This window comes from Sus scrofa, chromosome X, assembly GCF_054392235.1.
Source record: "Sus scrofa isolate SSC_HxYL_T2T_F1_AM1 chromosome X, Sscrofa_HxYL_maternal_Yorkshire_Landrace_v2.0, whole genome shotgun sequence".
Classification (NCBI taxonomy): Eukaryota; Metazoa; Chordata; class Mammalia; order Artiodactyla; family Suidae; genus Sus; species Sus scrofa.
The window spans coordinates 131,841,359-131,858,401 of record NC_139401.1 but is presented as its reverse complement, the minus strand read 5'-3'; the positions used below and the strand labels follow the sequence as shown (position 1 = coordinate 131,858,401).

The following is a 17,043-nucleotide window of genomic DNA, read 5'->3' as shown; positions in this document are numbered from 1 at the left end:
AATTCCACAAGCCACGAGGGCGCCTCTCTGGATGTGCTCCAGGCCTGCCCAGGCCCAGAAAGGGCCAGCGGCTGACACTTCCCATTCCGGGACAAACACACAGGACTTGAGCTCCTGGGGGGCGCGTCAGCGCGGCCTGCGCTTCGTGCTGTCCCCGGGTGAGGAGAACGGCCCTGACTCCTGGGGCTCCTGCTCAGCATCCCCGGAGGGTGGGCCCCCAGCTCCCCAGCTGCTCTGGCCTCTCCCCCCGGCCAGCCCAGCCTCGCAGGGAGGAGAATGGAAGAGAAGCCGGGAGCCCGGAAGGAGGGCAGCGGGGAGGGGACTGCACGGGCCCCACCTGGCTCTTGCCTTGAAGCTCAGCGCCCGCCCCCGGGCTGCACGCCCACGCCTGCCCCCAGGGGTCTGGACCCCTCCTGGGCCCCTCTGGCGGCACCAGCCCAGGACACCTCCCAAGGTGCCCAGACTCCTGGGTGTCCCGTCCCCCGCCCTCTCTGCATCCCGGCTGTCCTGGAGGCTCTAGGGGACAGCAGGCCCAGCACCCACAGCCACCTTCTGACTGTGCCCCTGGGAGCAGCCGCCCAGGTCCTCGCCTGGGCCCTGAATGGACATGGGCTGGGCAGGGCTTCCATCACACACTCACTCAGGAGCCCTTCCTGCTTCTGGGGGAGCCCAGCCCTGGGGTGGGCGGTCACCGCCTGGAGCCCAGAGAGCTTCAGCATCAGTGGAATGGTTTCCTCCCACCAATATACTCTTGTGATTTAACTATTTTTGGACTTCATGAGTCTTTTTGTGTGTGTGTGTGTCTTCTTGCCTTTTCTGGGGCCGCTTCCCGCGGCATATGGAGGTTCCCAGGCTAAGGGTCGAATCGAAGCTGTAGCTGCCAGCCTATGCCCGAGCCACAGCCACGCGGGTTCCGAGCCGCCTCTGCAACCTACACCACAGCTCATGGCAACACCGGATCCTTAACCCCCGGAGCGAGGCCAGGGATCGAACCTGCAACCGCATGGATGCTCGTCAGATTCGTTTCCAGTGAGCCCCGATGGGAACTCCAGGAGCCAGTTTCAAAGCAGACACCCCACTGAAATCCTACGGAAAAACTGGGGGTGGGTAGCAAAACTGCTTCCACGATATAACAGCAAGACCGAGTAGATAAGGAACCAAACTCCACGCATCGCCCATTTGGAAAATACTGAATATCCTTGGTCTCCTGCAAGCGGGCATTTCAGGCTTGCCTCTCCCCGCGAGGACACGGCGGCCACAGGCTGGGCCGCCGCCACCTCGAGCAACGTCATCACATTTGCCTCCCGCAGAAGGCGTCCCTCCCGCAGCCCCGAACCCCCCGGCTTGGGCCGCTTAGCCTCGGGTGCTCGCTCCTGCAGCCGCCGTGCCCGCCCCGTTTCCACTTGCTCTGTGGGACGTGGGAGGCAGCTCTCCACCGTCCTTCTCAGCGTTGCGCCTCCTAGACGCTCGTTCTGGGTGAGGGCTGTGTCCGGACTTGCCGTGTCCCCACTCGGAACGCGGGGCCTTCCAGAGAGCAGAGGCTCAGGGAGAGTCTGGGAGTAAAGGAGCCAGGGAGCAGAGGTCTTACGGACGCAGATGCCTCGTCTCCTGCTTTCTCAACAAAACCACACACATCCAACGAAAGATAGGCATTTCTGCGTTCCCGTCGTGGCTCAGTGGTTAAGAAATCCGACTAGGAACCATGAGGTTTGGGGGTCGGTCCTCGACCTTGCTCAGTGGGTTAAGGATCCCGCGTTGCTGTGGCTGTGGTGGAGGCTGGCGGCTACAGCTCTGATTCGACCTCTAGCCTGGGATCCTCCATATGCCATGGTGTGGCCCAGGAAAAGGCAAAAAAAAAAAAAAAAGAAAAAAGAAGAAAGAAGAAAAAAAATCTAGTTTTAAAGAATGACAAACAGGTAGGATAGGAAGCAAGGCTTAACCGTTTTAATTTTATTGAGTGAATTCATGGTCCATCTCATTTACTGCTAAGGACTGTCACATTTCCCAAACCATTCTGATTCCAGCGGCATGTCCTCTGGCTCAGGGTCACTAAATCAAATGGCACATTGACAAACGTCTTTTACAGAAAGGCAAATTCGTCTTCTTGAACGAGGTAAGTACCAATGCGAGTGTGGTTGATACAGTTCGCCAAGTTAGACCCGGAAGTTTATCAAGATTTCTAGTGAACGGAACAGCATTACAAACACGACTAAAGGAAACAGGGCTGAACACCCACGGGCTCACAAAGAAACGGCACCCAAGGCTGCCCCACGCCCTGTGCCCCCCTCGCCCGGCCCCCGCTCCTTGGCAGGCTGACTGCTCGCTCTTCGAACACAGAGCGAAGCTGCTGGACAAGCTGCTGGCCTGCAAGGAGCCTGGGCGCCCCTCGGGCTCAGGGCCCCTCTTCCTCCTCATTCACCGCCACCGCAGCCAGGAAACGGCAGGACCTGGGAACCCTCCCGTTGACCCTGAGCAGGTGCTCCAGGATTTTCAACCTGCTGGTCTCCGCGTGGGCCCGGGGACCCCAGAGGAACTCGTAGCGGGCGGGGTCGCTGTGGGGCACCTGGCGGTACTCCAGGTACCCCTCCTGCACACACACCTGGGTGAGGAGCGCCCTGGGCTCCCCATAGATGCAGTGCACCATCCCGGCACACACCCCCATGACACCCAGCGTTTCCCAGACCACCTCCTCGGGGGCGCGGTCCCCCTGCAGGGAAATCACCACCAGGACCACCACCAGGAGCCCGGTCTTGGGCAGGCTCAGCTCATGATCGCTCAGCACCCCATCCCAGGTGAGGCCCAGGGTGGGGAACAGGGTGTAGGTGTGCTCCTCCGGGTCCACCTCCTTCAGATCCAAGCCAAAGACCAGCAGCATGCACTCGGAGGCGCGGCTCAGGACGTCGGGGAAGCGGTCCTGGGCATCTCTGAGGACCACGTTCAGCATCTCTGCCTTGGTGATGGGCTCCTTGGTGCAATACTTGAGGAGCAGGAACTCCACCAGGTCAGCCATCATCGCCAGCAGTGCATCCTGGAGCAAGGCCTCGGCTTCCACAGAGGAGGGCGGGGGGCTCGAAGCAGAGGAGGGCGACGGGGTCGCGGCCTCCTCGGACAGGAACAGCTGGTTCACTACCTTGCGCAGATCACTCAGCTGATCCACAGGCATGATGCGAGGGCTGGACAGCTGAAAGGAATGTGGGCAGGTGACAGATGGGGACCCTGGGCCTGGAGAGACCGAGGGGGGGGGAGGGGCCCGGGCTGAGCACCGCAGCCACCTCCCTACACCTCTCCTCCTTAGGGGGGCTCTCGGGCATCACGGGGGCTCTCCTCCTGGGCGGCCTGTCCCCTGTGACCCTGAAGGGGGACGCAAGGTGGCTCTTCAGGGTGCAGCCGGCTCAGCATGTGGATCTGGGGGTCCCTGGGGATGGGGTGACTTGGCCTTGTGGGGTCCCCTCTGCTCTGGGATGGGGAGCCCCCGGGTCCACACTCGGGGCCCACACCTCACCTGGATGCCTGGCACGGCCTGGGCCTCCTGCTCTGTGACACGAGGACGCGGGCCTCACACCTGGGCCTTCACCTCTGGTTCCTGGAGACGCTGTAAGAGGAATGGAGGGGCACCGCGGGTGTAGACCGTGGCACAGCCCGGGTCTCCAGTGCTGGTAGGACGGTTGAACCGGACTCTGGGAGGGCCCCCAGTCCCCGGTGGGTGGTCCCCTCAGGGCTCCGGCCTCTGCTCGCCTTTTCTTGCCAGGCCCAGGCCCTCTCCCCTGGAGCCTGAGGGAAACTCAGAACGAGACCCCATGTGGACCCGGAAGAGGTGAGGGGCCCACACGTGGCCACACCTGCCCAGCCCCCCCCACCCCCACCCCGGGGCTGAGGCCGGGGAGACTGCTGGGTGCGCCCCTCCTGCCTGGCCTCCCAGCACCCAGCACAAGGCAGCTCTCTGCCAGGGGTGGGGTCTGCTCCGTGCTCCCCGGGGGTCCTGGGCGTCGACCTCCGCCGCCCCGAAGCCCCACCCCTCAGACCAGGGACCTCCTGGCCCGGAGACCCTCAGCCAGAGGTCAGGAACCGCCTCCTCTGCTCCTCCTTCCCCCGGGCCTCCTGCTCCCCGCGCCAGGGCAAAGGCTCCCTCGCGGCGCCGGGGTCTGAGGGCCGCGACCCTGCCCGGCATCCAGCCCAGACGCCCGGCAGGGCCCGGGATCGCCCCGTTTGCCCGTGAGGGGCCCGCTCGTCTCTCCGAGGCCCCCGTCTGCCTGAGCCCCGGGAGCCGACGACGGGCCCGGCCTCGTGTGCACCTCCCGGCCCGGGGCCGCCCCGCGCCCTCTCCCTCCGCTCCAGGCCTCGGCGTCTCTCGGGCCTCCCTGAGCGGCCTCACCTGGGTGCCGGCGGGACCCCGGATGCTCCCTCTGCCCCCTGGAGGCCCCGCCTTTTATCCCAGGGCCCCAGCCGCCCTGAGACCCGGATGTCAGGAAGTCAGGCCACGGGGCCACGTGCTCGTCGCTCCCGAGGCGGGGGGATGGGGCTGACTTCCGGGGAGGGCGTCGCTGAGCTCCCCTCCGACTCGGGGTCCGGGCGGCCCTCTTTCCCCCTCCCCCCGCGCTCGGGCCCCTCATCCTGAGGCCTCAGCCCGAGCCCCTCCCCTCGGCCCACCTCAGGCCCCGCCCCGCCTGGGACCTGGGCCCCAGGCTCTCTGGGACCCGGAGCGCGGGACCCGCCACCCGTGGTCATCGCGCCCTGTGGGCTCCCCAGGCCACCTCTGACCTGGGCTCCAGGGTCCCCTCGGTCCTCCCTCAGGGTACGGACCTTGACCAGGCAGCACGTGGCAGGCCTGGGGCCCTTTCGCGGCCCACCTGAGGGTGCCCCGCCTCCTCGCGCCTGAGACGCGGTCCCCAGGCTCTCGGAGACCCGGATGTCCGGGAGTCGGGACACGGGGCCACGTGCTCACCCCGCCCTGCGGCCTCCCCAGGGCCCACTCTGGTCTGGGGTCCCGGGTCCCCTCCGTCCTCGAACCCGCAGGGGCCCCAATTTGTGTTTGATGGAGCCCGGTCCCTCCCCTTAGCCCACCTGAGGCCCCGCGCATCCCTGTACCAGGTCCCCAGTCTCTCTGAGACCCGGATGTCAGGGAGTCAGGACTGGCGGCCACGTGCTCTGGGGCCCTGCTGTCCTGCTTGTCGCTGAGACCGAGAGAGCCAGAGCCAGAGAGACAGAGAGACTGGACTGGGATTACCTGGCGCTGACCAGAACGACACCGTGCCTCCTGGGACAAGGTCCCTAGAGGAGACTTTGCAGCTTCTGGAGGAAAGCGACCCCCGGGGCAGCCCTGGAACCGCCAGGGAGCAAAGGGGCTGGAAGCAAGCCCGCAAGGGGCTCCCCTGGAAAGGCCCGCCGCGCCCAGCGCCACCGCGCGGTGTCTATCCGCCAGGACAGGTCGGCCGGTGCGCCCTTAGCCTTGGACGACTGCCTGCCTGATGAGACATCATCGGACAAGAAACCCTCCTTGGCTGCGGCCGCGGCCGCGAGCGGGTGGCTTCCGGGCGGACTGGACGCCCCCGGTCCGGGGGGAGGGGTGGGCTAGGGGGTGCGGGGGGGGGGGGCGCCGCTCCCGCTCTCCATCCTCCTCACAGTGGAATCTGGGCCGCCACTCCCGCCTCCAGGGCCTGAGGTGGCCCTTCTCTGCCACCTGCCCGGGATAGCCGAGAAGGGTCACTGTGCAGCCCTGCAGAGCAGTCAGCACCGCCAAGGTGACTGTGCCCCTTACCAGGCGGAGCTGTGTTCACGGCCACTAAAGCCAGCTCCTGGTGGCACAGAAGGCTGTTCAATCCAGTGTACACGCTGGGGACCCGGTTCACGTCGTGGTCTCGCCCCTCCTCTACGACCCCCTTCCTGGTCTGGAGGGGGGACAGACACACCCACCCCTGGGGGGCACAGGAGGGCCCCGTGCCTAGGGACAGTCCAGGGACGGGCCGCGGCAGCTGGGCCGGGGGCTCGGGAAGCAGCCGTGAGCGGGGCCTGGGCCTGGAGGAAGGCCTGACCCAGGAGGCGGCCTTGAGATGGAAGCCGGACCCTGGACAGAGAGGGGCCCGGCCACCCGAGGGGGCAGCAGGAGGACCGTCCCCGACAGGGAGCGCGTGGTGTGTCCCAGAACAGCGCCCAGCCGACGGTGACGGACAGCGGCCCGAGGGCCTCTGGGCTGGCGGACACCAGGGCGGGTAGGCCAAGCGCAGGGGCTGGAGGCTGAGGCTGGAAGAGGCAGGCCTCGGACGCCCCGAGGGCTTGTGTGTGAGCAACTGAAGCGTCCAGGGCCAAGGGCGAGAAAACCCACCGCCAGCCAGGCAGGTCCCCGGCGGGGAGGGCGGGGCGGCCTCACAGCCCAGCTGACCCCACGCACGGCCCCTTCGGAGACGCCACCCAGGGCCTCCCTTGACCTTCCCAGCCTCTAAGGTCAAGTCCTCTGGGAGGAAATGACCCGGAGCCATGCTTGGAGGCCTGCTTGGAAGCACAGAGACCAGGGCCCACGCCGATCTAGGCCCGGGAGCTCCATCAAGGGTCCCTCCCGGTCCTTGGGCTGAAGGGACCCTTCGAACCCTCTCTGTTCTTCCCTTTTAGAACCAAGGCAGAGCCCTCGGAAGGGGCAAGTGGCCCTGCGGAGCGGCAGAGCTGGGACAAGGGCCGAGGCTCCTCGCAGATGGGCCTTCCGAGCTGCCACTCCATCCCCGACATGGTGACTGGTAAGACCAAAGTCGCCCACAAGGGCTGGAGCACACACATGGCCAAGCCCGCGGGCGAACCCCACCCCACCCCCGCCCCCAGGGAGAAGACAGAGGCCCCTCATGAGGGCTTCCTCCCATCCCCCACCCAGACCCGCCTCTCTTGTCAAGTCCACGTGGCCGGGGCTCCCCGCAGGCCTGTCTAGCCCAGCCCGTGGGAGGTCTCCTTGCCAGTGAGTCTGGGTCCAGCTGGCCCCTTGGAAAGGATCTAACCTGCCAGCAAAGCAAGTCCTGCCCCCAAGGGAAGGGCGGGAGAGGGGCGGGGGTGCAGGGGGCTGCGGGGAGGAGGGCCGGGCTGGCAAGGGAGCAGGCCGCGGAGACGCTGCTTTCAACAGGGCCGGACATGCTGAAGCCACATGTAGGACTTCAGAGGGGCGCGACCCAGGAGACCGACGGTGGAGGTGGGAGGCCAGGAAGCTGGGGCCGCGGAAGCCGTGCTTTCCCCGAGTGGAAAGCAAATAGGGGTTTGGGGGCAGCCTTGCGGGAGGCTGAGCCCGAGGGTCTGGGGAGGTGACCTGAAAAGGACAAAGGCAGGTGTTCCCAAGGGAGCTCTCCTGGGCAGTGAGACGTTTCAATGGGAAGAAACGGCAGCTAAAGGCAATCCCCCTGTGACGTGGACAGGGATGAGGCTGGGGGCAAGCAGAGCTCGAAAGGAGGCTCCGAAGCCCCTGGGAGGCTGTGGCCACCCACGCCCGCGCGGCCTTGTGGGGAACCCTGGGTCTGAGGTGCCTGTGGGACACTGATGTTGAACGGGAGTCCCGGCGTGGGGACAGCTGGGCCCGGGGGCCAGGCCACAGGACTCTGTTCGGGCCCATCTGCACAGCCCCAACCTAGCAGCGGGGGCAGCTGGAAGAGACCACAGCAGGTGGCGCGGGGGGGGGGGGAGGGCCACCAACCGAGGCTAAGTCCAGCGGCCCTTGAGGGACCCCCACCTGCTGGGAGGGACGGGCGCCAGGGGCCCTGCGGTCCAGGGGGTCGCCCAGCTGGGACTAACCAGGGCTGCCCTCCAGCAACCCAGAGGCCAGCCCCGAGCCTCCCCATCTCTGGGGATGGGCGTGGGGACAGGATCACGCGCCTCGACCCACACAAGCCTGGCCCCTTGAGACGAGGGGCCTGGCCGCAGGCGGGAGCCTCTCCTGGGAAGCTGAATCCTCCTTTCTCTACTTGGAGGAACGAGAGGCGCTGGGGGCCCGGACCCCTCCCCTCCCCCACACCGCGCCGGGCTCCCCCTCGAGACCACCTTTGTGACATTCCGTGACCAGGACAGAAGAGAACGACTTCATTGGCCGGTTACCCCACGACCGAGATTCTGGAACACTGCGGACCGTATTTATTGGGCGACCCCACCCGGACGGAAGGCACTTCTGACCCGAGAGGCCTGAGATACGGCCTCGGGCAGAGGCCGCTGCTCCGGATCTAGCCTTGGTCCATGGCGAGTCCGAGGAGCCACGAGGCAGGCCCAGCCACGCGGGCCCCGTCGGCTGAGGGGGAGCCGGCACCAGGCTCCTCCCCGGATCCCGGGGGGGACTCGAGGGAGACCCCGGAGAAGCGCGGAGACGGAGCCGAGAGCCCAGAGCCAGGCCCCCGAGACAACCCGCCCGCCCCGGGCCCCAGCCGAGGCGCCGTCGGCTCGGCCAACAGCCACGGGCTCGGGCTCTCCTTCCCCAGAAGGCTCTGGATGGTGGCGGAGGACGAGGCCTTCCCGTCGGTGCGCTGGAACGACGCGGGCGACGCGGTGGTCATCGACCAGGAGCTCTTCCAGAGGGAGGTTCTCCAGCGCAGAGGCGCGGAGAGCATCTTGGAGGCAGACAGCTTGAAGGGCTTCATCCGGCAGCTGAACCTCCACGGATTCAGGAAACTACGCCCGGCCGGCCCTTCGGCGGGCTCTCCGGGGAAGGAGACGATGATGGTAGCGTAGTGGCCCCCTGCGCCCTACGCTCGCGGCTGCGCCAGCCTCTTCCGGGCAGACCAGACGCCGGACGGGCCCAGAGGGTCCCCTTTCCGAGGGGCGCCTTTCTCACCGGAGACGGGGCCAAAGGGGCCAAGAGCGAGCCTGTGCCATTACACCCACCCCCTTAGAGAAAACCTGCGGGGGGGGGGGCACAGATCCTGGGGGGCCACTTGGTGGCAGGCAGCTAGGCGAACACCTGGGCCCGGGTGGCGTGAGCTCGTGCCAGGCGTGGCGGAGGCCTCTGACCCCCAGCTCCTGCGGGCCCTCGGGGGAGGGTGCCTCTTTTCTCCCGGAACGGCTAACCTGACTCCTCTCGTTTCAGATCTACCGCAACTCCAACTTCCAGAGAGACAAGCCTCTGCTCGTCGAGAACATCCAGGGAGCGAGGCTTCCGCGGGGACCCAGCGGGCCGGGCCCCAAGAGAAAGAAGCAGCTCGTGCCCACGAGACGCTCCCCGCGGCTCCGCCCCCAGGATCCCACCAAGGAGGCTGCCGGCTCCAAGGCCCCGAAGGAAGCTCCCAGTGCTCAGGGGCCCGGTGCCACCCGGGCTTTCACGTTCTCTGGCCTCTGGTCCAGGAGCAGTGTAGCCGGGCAGGCCGGGGCACACCAGCCCCTCCGTGAGCAAGGTGGCCCCAGTGGGGAGGGCACGTCCAGGAATGTCACGTTGGTGCCCCCGGCTACCGCCGGAAGTGACAGTGCAGAGCAAGTGCCCACCAGCCTCCCGGTTTGCCCAGCGTACGGCTCGGTGCTGTCTCTGTACACCACCTTTTCCTCCATCCTCCTGGTGGCCCTTCCAGTCACGGCCCCAAACGAGGCCCCCGAAGGGGACGAGGGGCAGGAGGGCTCCTCAGATCACAAGAGTGCCCTCTGCGAGTCGTGCAAGGACAACCCGAGTCCCTGAGCGCGCAGGCCCTGGTCACAGACAAAAAGCACCACCCCGAACCAAAAACCCAGCCTGGGCTTCAATAAAGACGAGCAAAACCCCACGGGAGGAAATAAACCACGGAATGAGAACCGCGAGTCTGTGCTCTCTCTCTCTCACCTTCTGTTCGCCACACGTCCCCACAGAAGCCCCGCGAGGCTGCAAACCCCGGCCCGAGTCGGCTTTGGTCCCGTCGTCCGCTTGCACTTGAAGCGGCAGCATGTCGCACGCGCGGCCAAGGATGTGGCTGGGGCACTGGGCCAGCCCCAGAAGGTCTGGTCCCCGGGCCTTGCCTGCCGGTCAGGAGACAGAGCGGCCCGGCTCCTGACCGTGGGCAGCATGTCCCATCCCTCGTGCGTGCTGCAGCCGTAAGGTCTTCCTCACGGGCCCCCTTGGGATGCCAGAAGTTTCTGATCAGCAGCTGAGCGTCCTCTGCTCACCGTCCAGGGCCTCCCAAAGAAGACCCCGGAAGCCAGGGCCACCCCCCACCGCCACCCCCCGCCAAGGGACGGGTGAGCAGGGCAGCCTGGCTCACAGGGGACAGGCCGCTCCGGCCAACACCTGGCGGAAAGCCCGTCACCCGCACAGGGAACAGGCACTAGAAACCCCGCTAACGCACGAGCCCAAAGCCCACCCATCAGTAAAAGATGTCCAGCAAGGGAACGGCAGCACCTCTCACCTTGCCAGCAGGGCTCGATCTAGGGGCCTTTCTTTGGATGGGAAGCAGCACGGCTCACGCGTGCGCTTCCTGAGCCTGGGGATGCTTTTCAACGGGACAAGAGGCAGCCCCTGCGAGGACAGACAGCGCCCCGTTTCTGAGTCGGCCGTCCCCTTCCCCGGGAACCAGGCCGTCGCCGGCCGGTCACTCCCAGGCAAGCCTTCAGTGCCCGCTGCCAGCCTTCCCCACCGGCCCCGACGCTGTTCAAACATCCTAGGAGTCTTCGCCGGAGCAAAGGGGGCAAACACCCCCCGGTCCTCTCCAAACCCCTCTCCCTGTCACGTCTAGATCAGCAGGACCCAAGCAAGGCCAGGGCAGCTGCCCCTTTGCCTAAAGGTCCAAGTCCTCGAGATGCTGTCACCGAGCCCCGAGTGGCAGCGCACAGGGAGCCCCCCCCCCCCGATCCTGGCACCCGAGTGTCACATCTGTGTCCGCCAACAGCAGAGAGTGGGCGGCGCCAATCCAGACAGAACCAGATGGGCACGTCTGGGCGCGACGGCGAGTTGACAGCGTCACGGTTCAGCCGGTCTCTCGGTCACCTTCCCTCGAGAGCCCACGCTGGTCAGGCTTCCTGCCCCAAGGGGATCAGGTGCTCGGGGATGTCGACCTGGAAGACGTCCCTCCCGCCTCTCCTGGGGACGGGCTCCAGCAGCCACCGGGGGTTTGCGAGCGCCGTCAGGTACTTGTGCTGCAGGCCGGTCAGGACCGCTTGGTTCTCCAGCTCCACCAGCTCATCGGCACTCAGGTCTTCTGGGCACAGCACGGTGTCCCCGACGTCAACGAGCCCTGCGCACAGAGAGAGAAGCGCACGGCTGTCTCCCTCCCCTAAACCAAGGCCCCCCCGGAGAGAGCAGGGCTCTTCAGCCTTACAACCCCTAGAGGTGAAGGGGACATCGCCACGGGGGGGCGGGTCCCTCTGGCTGAGCATTCGGGATGCGCCAACCTCTGCTCAGGGAGTTCGGGGCAAGGCCGAGGGGGGGAGACAAATGAAAAGGGGAGGCCTGGGCCTCAACGACCCCACCCGGGTCCCCGGCAGGGCAGGTCCCGGCCCGACCGCTGCAGGCAGCGGGCACAGACGAGAAGGGCCCCGGCCAGTGCGGGGAACCGATGCGTGAGCGGGTTCCCCACCAGGGAGGGGTTGGGGACTCGTTCAGGAAGCCCCAAGGGCTGGTCAGAGACCACCTGCCTGCCTCTGGGCACCGTGTTGCCTCTCGTGGTCTGGGCCATGGGCACACACAGACCCACGTGCACGCAGAGAGGGGACGGCCCCATGCAGGCCTGGCCCGTCTCTGCCTCTCCGATCACAAACGGGAACCTCGGCCCGACCCCAGCCCAGGGCCTCGCTGCCCCTCTGAAGCGGCGCTGCGTCGAGGAAGCTCAGCCCCCACATCAAGCGGTTCCCAAGCAAACAGGCACAGAAGCCCGGGTGCCAGCCTGAGGGGCGGCCCGCGCAGGTGCCTGAGCAGGGCTCCCCGGGGCCACTTGCCCGCTATCACCCCGCGGCCGAACTTCTCCCCGGCCTGCAGCAGGGCCTGGATCTGGGCGGCGCTCATCCCCAGCCGCTCCCCCAGCAGCTCCCGCCAGGCAGCGTCTTCCCAGTCCCTGTGCGCGATGTGCACGGCCAGCGTGCGGTGCCGCTGGCTGCTGAGCAGGGGCCGCCAGCGCGTCTCCAGGGTCTTGACCCCGTTTAAGACGAACCCCGCATACGGCTGCCGGAAGGACAGGCAGCCGAACTTCATGTCCGCACAGCTCCCCGGGCCTCGCGCGGCTGCGGAAACACAGAAGCACAGGGGTCAGCGGGCCTGCCGCCCCGGCCCGTGGCCCTGACCGCACCCCAACGCGCCCCGAGAGCCCACTGACCCGGGGGGAGGGGGACCAGAGAGCGCCGGCTCCTTCCTCCCGCATCCACGCGCTCAGCAGACAGGGCCTGGCACTGGGGGGGGAGGCGCCCGTCTGATGGAGTCCGTGGGGAGCCCGCGAAGGAGGGTGGGGACAGCGAGGGAAAGGCACGTGGTCAGTTCTACCACAGAGGCCCCTGGGCTCCGGGGGAAGCACAGAGGACCCAGGGCCCCATGGCTCCACAGCAGAGCGGCCAGGCTCCAGCCCCCTCCTGGCACAGAGCTGGACAGTCTGGGCTGGGCTCCGCCCCCGGCCCCGCCCCTGCCCCTGCCCAGCCCAAAGCATCACAGATGCCCCATCTCCCCGCCCTGCTCCAGGGCTGCGGAGGGCAGGCAAGCCCTTGGTATCCAACCGCAGCCAGGCCAGGCGGCAGCCCCACGGGGCTCAGGCGGCCCGCCAGCAGTCTCCTCCCCAGACCTTTGGCAGCCACCCTCCTCCCACCCTTCCTGCACCTCTGCCCTCCGCTGTCAGCAGGTGCCCTGCCCCCAACCGGAGCCCAGAGACAGGACACAGGAGACCAGCACAGGCCCTGGTGCCCTCGCTCCTGCTCCACGCCCCGGCCCTGGGGCGGACCCCATCCAGGGACGGCAGAATCCAATCATCAGAGAACCCAGGCGGTTCGGTTACTGTCACCCCCACTCTACAGCTGAGGACCAGGCGCCCAGGAACAAAGAGGCAGCCCGTGACTCCCGGGGGCCCGACTGCAGGCACCCTGGGCCCCGTCTGCTCTGCTTGTCCCTGGAGGGGCCCCTCCTCCTCCTCGCTGAGGGCACAGCTGGCGGCAGGAGGAGCAGGGCCACGGCCTGAGCCTCAGCCACGTCGCCGCACCACAAAGAGGAGCCTCAGTTCCCACATGGCCGTGAGGTCGGGGGACGAGGCGCCCAAGGCACCTGGCCCACTTCCTTCCAGGGGTTTCCTTCCCCAAGCAGAGCAGATCCACCCTTCTCACCAGCACCCACCGGGCCCCACCGCGCCTGGCTCCTGCCCCCTCTCCTCTTTCTTCGCCCCCCATGGCCACGAAGGCCTTCCTTCCATCCCCGGACCATGCCACCTGTCCCCCTCCCTCAGGGCCTTGGCAGGCGGTTACGGGTTACGAGGCTTCCCCCAAATCCACGGGCCGACCTCTCAAGCCCAAGTACCTCGCGGCAGGACCTTCCATAGAAAGGACAGGTCTTTACAGGGCTCATCATGTTCCCATGTGCGCATCAGGAGGGGCCCTCATCTAACAGGACCGAGGCCTCCTAGAATGGGGAAATGCAGAGACAGAGGCACACGGGGACTCCGTGCGAAGACGGAGGCAGAGCTGTACCAGCCAGGGGAGGCCAAGGAGTGCCAGCAAAGGCCCGGCAGCGACGGGAGGGCTGAGACAGATTCCCGCTCACAGCCGCCCTCGCAAGAGCCCTGATCTCGGGCGTCCAGCCTCCAGGACCTGAGCTAACACACGGATCTGCAGTGTAAGCCACCCCGTGGGGGGGACTCTGGCACGACTGTCCAGGCAAATGAACGCAGAGGTCGCCACGGGGTGCCGAATGATGTCTCCACTCCAGCACCTCAGGCGTCTTCCTCCACGTCACAGGGTCACTGCCTACGTGGGGTCCCGCTCTCGCTGGTCCCGTAAGTTACAGCCTCTTCCCCTGCTCGAGGGGTCCCACTCTCCGCCGCTATCAACACACACGGACTGAAGACCGCGTGAGGCCCCGGCCGCGCGGCGCACACCCCGAGATGCCTCCCCACGCCAGCGACACCCCCACAAAGGCTCCCGTGTGCACCCCACGGCCCACAGGCAGGGGCTCCTCACATGCTGCTTGGCCCTGAGCATCATCAGCCCGCTTCACCTGTGCCAACCTGATGGGTGACAAAGGGGCGCCCTATGCACTCTGTCTGGATCGGGCATGGGGGAGGCTGGCTGGCCCCTGTGGCCTGGCCCCGTCTGGTTCCTCTCTGGGGTATGTGACTCGAGCTCAGGTGTGCCAGTTTCCGCCACTGCTTCTCAGCCAACCCTCTTCTCAGTGCCGCCACCAAAGCACACCCATGACACCTGAACTGGGTGGGCGGCATCCCTGGAGAGAGCTAGCTGATGTCGCCCTAAAGGGAAGAAGGGTGCCGAGGGCCCCCCTACCTCTCCAGGCACAAGGCACCTGCTCGGCGGCCTGCGGAGCAACCTCTTCCTCTTGCCTCCGTGTCTTCACCTGCACGAGGACCAGAGGGATGAGAGCAAAGCTCATCAGCTACAAGACAGCAGTGCTGGCAGAGGAGCCAGAGCAGGGACTGGAGACCACCGGGCCCCAGGAGGGCCCTCCTCAGGAGAACCGCACATGACCACAAGCGCTCACTCAGGGCTGGTTCTGCACCAGGGCGGTGGGTCTCTCCAGCCCTGCTGGCTGAGCCAGGGTCCCCATGAGTCCCAGCCCGCAGCACTCAAATCCGTCCCGCACGACTGACTGATCGTGTTCTCACAGCCCAGTGGACCCCCAGGTCCAGCTGGAGACACCTCCCCGCACATGTCAGGTGGGAAGGACCTGGGGGTCCTACAGCCAGCCTGTCACCCTCCATGGCATCGCGGCTAGTGCCACTGGGAGGGGGAGCCTGGGAAGAGCAGCTGAGCACCGCATGGCGGGGGTCAGGTGTCCGCGATGAGGTCACAGCCTGGGGGCCTGGCGGGAGGCGGGAGGGCACGACTGGACCGGCAGCCCCGCGTCACCGGGACACACACACACACACACACACAGCGTGGGATGGTGGCGGTGGAGGGAACAGCAAAGTGCGGCCTCGGCCGCCCCGTGCGCGCTCCCAGTCCCAGGGCCCGGGAAACCCCTGCCTGGAGGTACCGTCCGCAGCCGCGGCGGGTGGTGGGCGCGCGGGGAGGGCCCGGCTTCGGCCACCGGGTAGGACAGTCCTCCGCCTCGGAGACCCCGGACCGCGGACAGGTGACACCGCGGGCGTGCTTTCAGCGCGCGGCACTGCGCAAACGCAGTCGCTCCCCCTTGCCCGGGCGGACGCACGCACGTCCATACGTACAGACGCAGCCCGCAGGTACGCGGTTACGTCACACGGGCTTAGAACAAACGCGCCTCCCCACACAGGCCCCGGCCGCTAGGAGGCATTGTTGGAGCCCCCAGGGTCTGAGGCGCGCGGGGCCACTGGGCCGGTCGAAGGCTCGAGAGCAGAGTCCAGAGCGGGACCCGAGGAGGACAGGAAGTGGGCGTGGTGCCGGGCGGGGGAAGAGTCCGGGTGGGAGGGGCCCGGGGAGGGGCTTCTGGGGTCCCCTGAGGGGACGAGTGGAAGAGGAGGAGCCGGTGGTGGAGCCTCTCGGGTGCCCTGTGGGGAAGAGCTGAGGGAGGAGGAGCCGGGGGAGGAGCATCTGGGGTCCCCCGTCGGGAAGAGCTGAGGGAGGCGGAGGGGGAGGCGGCTAGGAGGAGCAGGGAAAAGAGTACCTGGGGTCCCCCGTGGGGAAGAGCTGAGGGAGGAGGAGCTGAGGGAAGAGGAAAGGAGCCAGGGGATGGCCTGGGAGTTGCTGGGACAAGTCCCTCTGGCCGAGCTGGGTGGGAGGAGCTCGTGGCCGCGGCGGCCGAGTTGGGAGGAGCCGCAGAGGAAGGAACGGGGCGGGGGTGCTGAGGAGCAGGGAGTAGCTGGGCGGAGCAGGGCGGGGTGGGGCAGAGGGGGGAGGGGCTGGGGCGGAGCTGGAGCCGCGGGGCGGGGCAGGGGCGGGGCGGGGGTGGAGCCGCGGCGAGCGGCTGGGGCGGAGCCGGAGCAGCGGGGAGGAGCTGGGGCGGAGCCGGAGCAGCGGGGAGGAGCTGGGGCAAAGCTGACGGGGATGGCTCTGAGGCCCTGGGAGCCCAGGCCAGATGGGCTCAGCCAGCTCCTTGGTGGAGGCCAGGCAGTGCCCTTTTGAGCCCCTGACCTAGGCCAGGCCGCGGCGGGAGGCAGGGAGCGGGCAGGGCCTCTGGGCCGAGTCCTGCACCTTGGGGCGACCGCCCAGGCCCGCTCCCCTCCTCCAAGCCACCCTGGGACTGGTGGCTGAGTCCCTGGGGGCAGTCTTTGTGGGATGTTTTCTGCAGGTGAGAGGAAGGATCCCCGCCGGGTGTCTTGCTGCCTCTGGCACCTGACCTGTTCCAGACAAAGCCACCTTCCGCTCAGAAGTCTTTTCCTGTCCTCTCCCAGGTGGGGCTGGCTTCATGCCACCCTCCTGGCTCTGCTCCTTGTGTCCCGTACTGTCGCCCTGCCTCCTTGCCCTCCCCGCGCCCCCCGCCTCCCACTTCCCGGATGACCAAGTCCTGTGTCCCTGCCTCCCGAGTGTCTGCTCAGAAGAAATGCTGCTCCTTCCTGAGATCAGGCCTCATGGCCCATGGGTGGGGGCGTGGGGGGCAGGTGCCATCACCTGAGCCTCCCCAGAGGCCTGGACGCCTGCTGTCTCCTATTCCAGTGTGTGCCCACTCGCCACGGATTCCGCGTCCCAGTGCCCATCTGTCACCCCTGGGCTGACAACCCGGCCCAGCCTGTTTACGCCCCAACACCTCTGGGCCCAGAGGGCCTTCCAGTGGCCCCAGCTCTCCCTCCTTGTGGCCCTGCACGTGCTCTCCTGGGACTCGACGCTGTGACACATGTGGTGTGCCGGCCCGGAGACGATGGCCCCTCTTGTCCTGACAAACTCCTGTCCTCCTTCCAGGCATAGCTGCGGCATCCCCTGCTCCGCCTGGCCCGAGTGTCAGGCCCTCGTGTCTGTGAGTTCTGGTGGCACTCTGTACCTGCCCGCCCCGTCCTCCCCAGGGCTCGTCCTCCCCAGGGCTCT

The 17,043-nt window shown here is 67.2% G+C and overlaps 3 protein-coding genes across 17 annotated transcripts; 1 reads left to right on the top strand and 2 right to left on the bottom strand.

The window, feature by feature from the left end:
* Nucleotides 1-1,917: 1,917 nt before the first annotated feature.
* Nucleotides 1,918-4,402, bottom strand: LOC110257715 (melanoma-associated antigen 10-like). Its single transcript, XM_085007196.1, has 3 exons — nucleotides 4,373-4,402; nucleotides 3,503-3,592; nucleotides 1,918-3,181 (listed from the first exon to the last, which is right to left on the bottom strand). The coding sequence occupies exon 3, from the start codon at nucleotides 3,161-3,163 to the stop codon at nucleotides 2,393-2,395; it is 771 nt and encodes a 256-aa protein (XP_084863322.1). The 5' UTR covers nucleotides 3,164-3,181; nucleotides 3,503-3,592; nucleotides 4,373-4,402; the 3' UTR covers nucleotides 1,918-2,392.
* Nucleotides 1,918-15,845, bottom strand: EOLA1 (endothelium and lymphocyte associated ASCH domain 1). 15 transcript variants are annotated; one of them, XM_085007189.1, is made up of 10 exons: nucleotides 15,083-15,237; nucleotides 14,374-14,443; nucleotides 13,394-13,495; nucleotides 12,216-12,308; nucleotides 11,842-12,123; nucleotides 10,895-11,141; nucleotides 10,317-10,426; nucleotides 9,758-10,028; nucleotides 3,503-3,592; nucleotides 1,918-3,181 (listed from the first exon to the last, which is right to left on the bottom strand). In XM_085007189.1, the coding sequence occupies exons 3-6, from the start codon at nucleotides 13,458-13,460 to the stop codon at nucleotides 10,918-10,920; spliced, it is 666 nt and encodes a 221-aa protein (XP_084863315.1). In that variant the 5' UTR covers nucleotides 13,461-13,495; nucleotides 14,374-14,443; nucleotides 15,083-15,237; the 3' UTR covers nucleotides 1,918-3,181; nucleotides 3,503-3,592; nucleotides 9,758-10,028; nucleotides 10,317-10,426; nucleotides 10,895-10,917. The 15 variants fall into 15 exon arrangements, with proteins under 15 accessions (XP_084863315.1, XP_084863318.1, XP_084863314.1 ...); XM_085007192.1 differs by lacking the exon at nucleotides 13,394-13,495; XM_085007188.1 differs by lacking the exons at nucleotides 1,918-3,181; nucleotides 3,503-3,592; nucleotides 15,083-15,237 and adding an exon at nucleotides 15,689-15,845 and having other exon boundaries at nucleotides 8,072-10,028.
* LOC146394814 (heat shock transcription factor, X-linked member 3-like) lies at nucleotides 8,194-9,616 on the top strand. The gene is made up of 2 exons (XM_085007197.1): nucleotides 8,194-8,673; nucleotides 9,038-9,616. The coding sequence occupies exons 1-2, from the start codon at nucleotides 8,194-8,196 to the stop codon at nucleotides 9,614-9,616; spliced, it is 1,059 nt and encodes a 352-aa protein (XP_084863323.1).
* Nucleotides 15,846-17,043: the final 1,198 nt, after the last annotated feature.